This window comes from Gymnodraco acuticeps, unplaced genomic scaffold (genome assembly GCF_902827175.1).
Source record: "Gymnodraco acuticeps unplaced genomic scaffold, fGymAcu1.1, whole genome shotgun sequence".
In the NCBI taxonomy this organism is placed as follows: domain Eukaryota; kingdom Metazoa; phylum Chordata; class Actinopteri; order Perciformes; family Bathydraconidae; genus Gymnodraco; species Gymnodraco acuticeps.
The window spans coordinates 465,652-473,901 of NW_022991186.1; the positions used below are offsets into that span (position 1 = coordinate 465,652).

An 8,250-nucleotide genomic window follows, 5' to 3' on the forward strand; every position below is an offset into this window, starting at 1 on the left:
TAGGACATGGCTTTATCCCACTTATTTGGTATCTATTAAATATTGAATTTATGCACACGTGGAGTGTAAACATTAGAAGGAAGCCTTTTTTTTAAATTAAAAACCTTGAACATTGATTCTTAAAAGAAGTGTTTTTTGTGTGATCTAAACATTTTGACAGTAATTATACGCAAAGTATACGTCTCAACCAGATTTTAAGACTTGAAACCATTCGGGGTAAATGCGGTATTTTTCTCATCATGCTAGTATATTTTTCTCTTTTCATACTATCAAACTAGAGCATTACAAATGTAAAAATAAGAAGGAAATCAAAACCAATTGTTTATTTGATAAATATTTTTACTTGAAATGGTACCTTTTGTTTTTAATCACTATTATCACTTTATTTCTTTGTATATATATTTATATATATATATATTTATGTATTTACTCTTTGTGTACCTGTGTTCGCCTGATGTCAATGTTGTGTGTGGACATAATGTTGGATGTACACATATTTAAAAAAAAAGAGTAATACGCAGCAACGACTACATTTCCCATAGACCAGTGCGGCACTTAAACTGAGCTTACGTCACGTGCACTTCCAACTTCCGGCTGAAGTGTAAATTGATACATGACACAGTTGTTTGGAGGAAAGCTTGGTTTCTTTGGGAAAAACGTTAACGTCCACGGAACTACCGACGTGGATTTTACATTTTAACGGCCGATCGTCCCGTGTAGACTGGGCCGCGATGGAGGCGGTTCCCCGGATGCCGATGATCTGGCTGGATCTGAAGGAGGCTGGGGACTTCCAGTTCAGCCCGTCCGTCAGGCAGGTGAGCTGGCCGGGTGTGGAGCAACAGGGCTGACGACGAAAGTCAGCCAAACAGGGATTAAGGATAACCCAATAAAGAAGCTAACATTAGCCGTTAAAACAGTTGGCTGTCTCTGGCTGTCGCGTGTCGGTAAACATTCTGATGGCGGTTAGCTGCACAGCTAGCATAAGTCAGATTCTGGCAAATCTCCCTGACCACCGCCTTTTGTTTGCTAACATTAGCTTCATGCTAGCTAGTAATAATAACACATTATATTTATATAGCGTTTCTCCAGGTGCTCCAAGCCGCTTTACAGATTACATGTTACTTATTAGACGCTTTTATCCAAAGCCACTTACATGCACTGAATACTGTGGACAATACCCACAGGAGCAAATCTAGACAGATACTTTATTCAGCACATTATTTCGTTACAGCAGCAATATGTTTAGGCATTACAATAATTAAAAGTTGGAAAAAAGTATAAACATAATCAAATAAAAACAATAAACAGCACACATACATATCTACAGTAGAAAAGACATGAACCACAAAGAATACTACATTTCTAGATAATTTAAACTGTTCTATAAAAGGCCAATACTACACAGCAACAGAAATATAGACTTATCATATGTATATATTATAGTAGCAAAACATACATATGATAGCTAAAGCTCCCTCAACTGAAGTGGCTCAATACTTAATTAAACACATTTAAGTCGTGAAAGGTAGGGAAACAGCTAAAGTAAGGAAACTGGCCCACTCACAGTCTGCTTTCATGGGAAGTAATACAGCGTGATCTCACTGTCACATGCACCTGACCAAAGCAGGTTCGTCAGACATGTAGGATCCCTGCCAAAACAGGAACACTCATGGAACAAAAAGGCAGTCTAATCAAAATAATAAAAAAACAAGTCACCAATTTACATCTGACCTCAATGAGGAGTTAACAGGATGAGTAACAGCTGTTCTGTTGTACAGTCGAACAGGTAAAAAGGGAAACAACCAGATGAAGGGCAAACTATGAATATGATGAGATATGTTTCAGTTCTTGTTCGTTCAAGGATTTCAAATATATCCTTGTGTTTGCTTAAATCAGAAGTCTATTGATATAATGCCTCTTGTTACAGATGTTGGCATATTATAACATCTTTGTTTTCATACTGTAATGGCATTACAACCTGATGTTTGGTCAGGGGATATTTTCATGTCAGATAAACTAATAGTTTGACCAAATATTAAATCCAAAAATGCACAAATGATGCCTTTTACGCATGCTTGGTGATTTCTACGGTTGTTCACGGCCACATGTGTGATATCTACATGAAAGAAAAGGCCGATCATTAAAATGTTCTTCTTTATCTAGTGACCCATATTCCAGAACGTTCCTGGTGCAGATACAATAACAGATCTTTGCCCCCTTGTGTTAACTCTGGATATTTTGCAATAGACTGCACACATTCATGAAACAATGCTGCTCGTCTTATTCATAAAACAAATATGTATTAGAGTTTCATTCATAAATGTTTTTAAGTAAGTTTAACCTAAATATGAAATACTGAATTAGTATTTAGTTTTCTATTTCATTTTAAATGTTGGAAGTCAAGGTAAACTATAATATAGCACAGGTTAATGCTGCTTTCCTTATAGGCAGACTGGTCATATTCTTAATTAAACTATATATATATTACCTAGACTTGGTTCTGTTAACCCCGACCAGATGCAGAATGGTACACATGTGTCTTGTGGAAGTCAGGAGGACAATGCCTGTCTGTCTTGTTGCTGTGTCATTCTTCATTTTTCCAGTATGCTTTTGACTCTCCTGCTTCCACGATTTCCTTATAAACAGAAGCACTAGTAAAACCACGACTATGTCTGCAGGGTTGTTCACATCCTGCCCTGTCATATCCTGCTTGTTTACGCTCATGGAGACAGGGAAAGGGTTTACGATATTACTTTACAGATCAAGTCTGAAATGCTCCTTGCATCACAGCAGCTCCATGTGTAACATCAACATGGACAAATAGAGTGCCACAGTGACGCGTCCTAAAACCCGGAAGTAAGTTAGCGTTTTTTGACACAGATTGATCACGTTTTGTTCAAGATCTGTCGCTTCAATGTGTGTCAACCACAGACCTTATTTCCAGCTATTTTCCAAAATCCTATGGAGAAATTGCATTGGTTTTTGTCGAAGGAACAACACGCGTCACTGTGGCACTCTATCGAGACACAATACATGAAAAACATTTAACACAACATCACAATCACTGATCATTACACGAGATTTAAAACCCAAACATTAGCATATGTATGAGTTAGCTACAGTTTAAAGACATTCGAACAAAAGTAATTGTATTGTTATAACCAAAACAGAGCTTGAAAGGAACTAGTTTTGTTCTCTGCCTCTTTTCTTCCAGTTCATCTTGAAGAATTATGGAGAGAATCCAGACAACTACAACGAACAGATGAAGAAACTGGAGACACTGCGGCAGGTGGGTACTGTTTGAAAACATCGACACCTTCCTATTGCCCCTTTCAAACTAGATAAGAAACTCACTCACGCTAACATCTGGATTTTGTCTTCAGTTGCAAATGTTACAATCTGCATTCGTCCTGGAGAAATTGTTGAAAATATAGTTGAATATCAAATATCATAATTATAAAGGCTAGTGTGAAGGAAACTTCTGAAGCAATTGGAAACAGGACTCAGAGAGACACGAGGAGAGCTTGAGCTTTGATGGCAAACACTGACGGTTTATTTGGAGTTACGGCCGGAGAATTGACGAGACAGGAGGTGTGTCACGAGTTCACACAGCGGCTGCCAAACCAATTCTGAAGAGCTCTTTCTGCAGCTCGAGGTTTTAACTAGTTCAGAGTGTAATAATCAACATTCTTTATCAGTGAGACTAAACATTATGGACCTTGAATCTAACTAGAGCTCTCGTCCGTAGGAAAGAATGAGCGCCAGGGAACCTTCGTCCCTGAACAGTAAACTACATCATGGCGGCTTGTGCTCTGTCATAGACTGGCAACAACAATGCGCCCAAGCTCCTCCCCCTTAAGAGATAGCAGCAAGGCCGTAGACCTATGCCGTGGGAAAAGAGACAGTGAGAGGAGAACATTATGAACTGTGTCAAAGGTTGAATACTTAAGCAAATGATTCCCTAACAGCTAGAAGTATCTGATTTAGTAGCTAATAGCATCTCCAAAAATTGATTGAGACAGTTGGCAGGAACACGAACATAAAACAGTCTCAAGCGTAAGAATGACCAGACGTGTTTCCCCTACCATTGTCTTGGAGGGGTGCTGCACCCCGCCAACAGAGCCCCACGCCCCCCCCGAGCCCCACGCCCCCCCTGAAATTCAAGTTGTTTTTTTAAAATATATATATATAGCACCAAATTGCAACTAATCTATATCTACTGTCACTTTTCACATTGAACATGTGCTCTTTTATTAAATAAACTAAACGCTTTCATTTGAAGTTGTGAGTTTAGTGTTTTTGACCCTAAGAAACACTGATGCATTAATCAATCACAATAATCCACAGCTCCTCCCCCCAAAGCAGTAAACCTAGGGGAAACACTGAGACCCATGACATTAAGGGGCTTTGTGATGCTGCGATGTCCATATCGACATGACCAAGACATATAGGCACATGACAAAGTCTTAACATTTTTAATTGACAGTGTCTGGTTTCTCTTGCTGTGTCTAGTTATTGATTTTTAAATGCATGTTTAATAGACTGAGATGATGTAGAAGTAAACAGGTTAGAGATTTCGGAGGGTTAGGTTGGGCCCTGTGCACAAACACCTGGGGGAGGAATACAACATCTTCTCTGCCATACATTTTGTATTTCAAAGCCTTGCATCCCACCTCATCCCCCCGTGTGTAAGAAAGGGAAATGTAGTGCTTAACAACACACCCGCTCTGTAATAAACTGGTGGTGTGGTGCTGATGAAACTGTAATCCTGTGAGAGTTTTATTTCCTTGGGGAATTTGTAATGGCAGATAAGTGGAGTGAAATACTCGATCAAACCACTAAGTGAAATATCTGCTGTGTTTTCCACTCAGTAATGGTGTTTGTGTGCAGTGCTGTGCATCCATCCTCGTGATCCCAGTCAGGATTGAAATCACAATGACACTTAAAAATAAGCTCTATAGAAACCATTATTAACATTAAATGCTTAAATGTTGCTTTAAAGGTCCCCTATAATACTGTTTTTCATCACCAAACAGATCATTGCAGCATTACCCATAATCCCCTCTGTTTCAGCCCTGTTTCCAAAGAGCTGATTCTCTGTCTGTTACTTTAGATGGAAATAAGGAGCCCCTCCCCACGCCCCTCTGAGAGACATTTGGTTACAAAGAACTCAATGGTGCTCTAGCTGACAGTGCTTCTCAAACTTGTTTCAGTAATGTACCCCCTTTGAAACATTTTCTCAGCCGAGTACCCCCTGACCGACCCCGAACATCTTTGATCGAAAAAGCCTATATAAATAATTCCAATATAGTGATGTTCCCTCAGTGTGTGATGTATTAACTCCTTCGTGGTATGCATTACAACAAACTAAGGATATTTTCATTTTATGCATGAAAAAAAAAAACATAACACTTTTATAAAACAGAAAACAAAATCAGTTTTTCAATTTAAGTAATATGTTATTATGAAAAACTATAAAATACAATACACACATTTTACATGTTTATATGAGGACCCCCTTGGTGGTTTTAGGAAGGTTTTATATAAAATTGTGTTTTCTATTTAACTTATTTTACTAAGATTATTTTTTTAATTAACTTTTTTTTTTTTTTTTTTTTTAATATTACGTACCCCCTGCAGTACCCCAACGTACCCCCATTTGAGAATCACTGCTCTAGGAGGAGATTCAGGTGATAAGGTGGGGGGGGGGTTACCTTGGTTGCTGATTGGCTAATGGTTACACAAGACCAAAACATCGTTATGACATGTTATCATAAAGTGGCCAAAATCTGATCAGCTCATTTTCAGACAGGTTTTTATAGAAATGGATCAAAAAGAGAGAATCTTTGTTCCTGAAACTTTCAGAGTCTCTTTCCACAGAGGGGACACATGGTGATGTAGAAGAGACATGAAGAAGAGGGGACACATGTTGATGTAGAAGAGACATGAAGAAGAGGGGACACATGTTGATGTAGAAGAGACATGAAGAAGAGGGGACACATGGTGATGTAGAAGAGACATGAAGAAGAGGGGACACATGTTGATGTTGAAGAGACATGAAGAAGAGGGGACACATGTTGATGTAGAAGAGACATGAAGAAGAGGGGACACATGTTGATGTAGAAGAGGGGACACATGTTGATGTAGAAGAGACATGAAGAAGAGGGGACACATGTTGATGTAGAAGATACATGAAGAAGAGGGGACACATGTTGATGTAGAAGAGGGGACACATGTTGATGAAGAAGAGACATGAAGAAGAGGGGACACATGTTGATGTAGAAGAGACATGAAGAAGAGGGGACACATGTTGATGTAGAAGAGACATGAAGAAGAGGGGACACATGTTGATGTAGAAGAGACATGAAGAAGAGGGGACACATGTTGATGTAGAAGAGACATGAAGAAGAGGGGACACATGTTGATGTAGAAGAGGGGACACATGTTGATGAAGAAGAGACATGAAGAAGAGGGGACACATGTTGATGTAGAAGAGACATGAAGAAGAGGGGACACATGTTGATGTAGAAGAGACATGAAGAAGAGGGGACACATGTTGATGTAGAAGAGACATGAAGAAGAGGGGACACATGGTGATGTAGAAGAGACATGAAGAAGAGGGGACACATGTTGATGTAGAAGAGACATGAAGAAGAGGGGACACATGTTGATGTAGAAGAGACATGAAGAAGAGGGGACACATGTTGATGTAGAAGAGACATGAAGAAGAGGGGACACATGTTGATGTAGAAGAGACATGAAGAAGAGGGGACACATGTTGATGTAGAAGAGGGACACATGTTGATGAAGAAGAGACATGAAGAAGAGGGGACACATGTTGATGTAGAAGAGACATGAAGAAGAGGGGACACATGGTGATGTAGAAGAGACATGAAGAAGAGGGGACACATGTTGATGTAGAAGAGACATGAAGAAGAGGGGACACATGTTGATGTAGAAGAGACATGAAGAAGAGGGGACACATGTGATGTAGAAGAGACATGAAGAAGAGGGGACACATGTTGATGTAGAAGAGACATGAAGAAGAGGGGACACATGTTGATGTAGAAGAGACATGAAGAAGAGGGGACACATGTTGATGTAGAAGAGACATGAAGAAGAGGGGACACATGTTGATGTAGAAGAGACATGAAGAAGTGGATTCTGCGTAATAGGTGACCTTTAAATGAAATATGTTATGATGTACTAAGGCCGCAGTGTGCTTGCAGGTGTAGTGATTCTGTCTCTGGTTAAGAAGAGGATTGAACACAAATGAATCGCAATATTTGGTTCTGTTTCGCAGAGTGCTGTAAATGTGACGAGGGATTTCGAGGGGTGCAGCACACTTAGGAAGTACTTCGGCCAGCTGCACTACCTCCAGAGCCGAGTGCCCATGGGAACGGGCCAGGAGGCCGCAGTACCCATCTCATGGTAGTAACACACACACACACACACAGGAGATGTAACGAGTACTTCCACATACTGATCCTGCTACATTCTGAGCCATTGTTGGCATGGACGCTATAAGTCTGAAGCTTTTTTTAGTGTCACAATGATTCACTGCAGTTTGCTCTGTAAAATACTTACTTCTTAAGCACATGATTTATAATAAGACAGTTTACAAGTGTCTCCTTTTAAGCCCTAAATCATATTAAATATCCATGTGTATACAATCTCCATTCTATTCAAATGGTATACTCTGTTTTTTTGTCAGGACTGAGATCTTCTCTGGAAAAACAGTCACCCACGATGACATCAGCTATGAGCAGGCGTGCATCCTGTATAATCTTGGTGAGTTAATTAATGTAGAGCAGTGCTCCTCTAGTACCTCATTCACACCAACGGTGTTTCAGGGCCAGTTCGGAGCTGGAGCTTGAAAAGCACCGGGTTTTCCTCTTCACACCGCAGCGGAGCAGCCTCTTAGCTCCGGAATCCGGTTCGTTTCAAGCACCAAAAAATTGTCCGGCTAGCGCAAAATCACCACATACGTTTACGTCGAGGCGGGGGTAGAGACAGGAGCGGGATCAACTCCAGAACAACAACAAAAAGCCGGCGTTTTATCCAGTTTGTACCCAACGATGGAGAAACTTAACAAGCAGCAGTGGTCCACTGAAGAGACCAGCTACTTACTGGGAATCTGGTCTTCCGAAGAGGTACAGAGGAAGCTGGAGCACAATCGGCCATTGTTGTTGTTGTTGTCGCTGTGAGGGGTTTCCGCAAGGTTTGGCTTTATGAAGCAGGCACGCAAAC

The 8,250-nt window shown here is 40.3% G+C and overlaps 1 protein-coding gene across 1 annotated transcript; it reads left to right on the forward strand.

Annotated features, from left to right (window-relative positions):
* Positions 1-586: 586 nt before the first annotated feature.
* Positions 587-7,791, forward strand: ptpn23b (protein tyrosine phosphatase, non-receptor type 23, b; the record flags this gene model as incomplete). The annotated part of the gene is given in 4 exon segments (XM_034238141.1): positions 587-815; positions 3,215-3,289; positions 7,304-7,431; positions 7,715-7,791. Coding segments are annotated over 4 exon segments (364 nt in total), but the record flags the coding sequence as incomplete, so codon positions are not given.
* Positions 7,792-8,250: the final 459 nt, after the last annotated feature.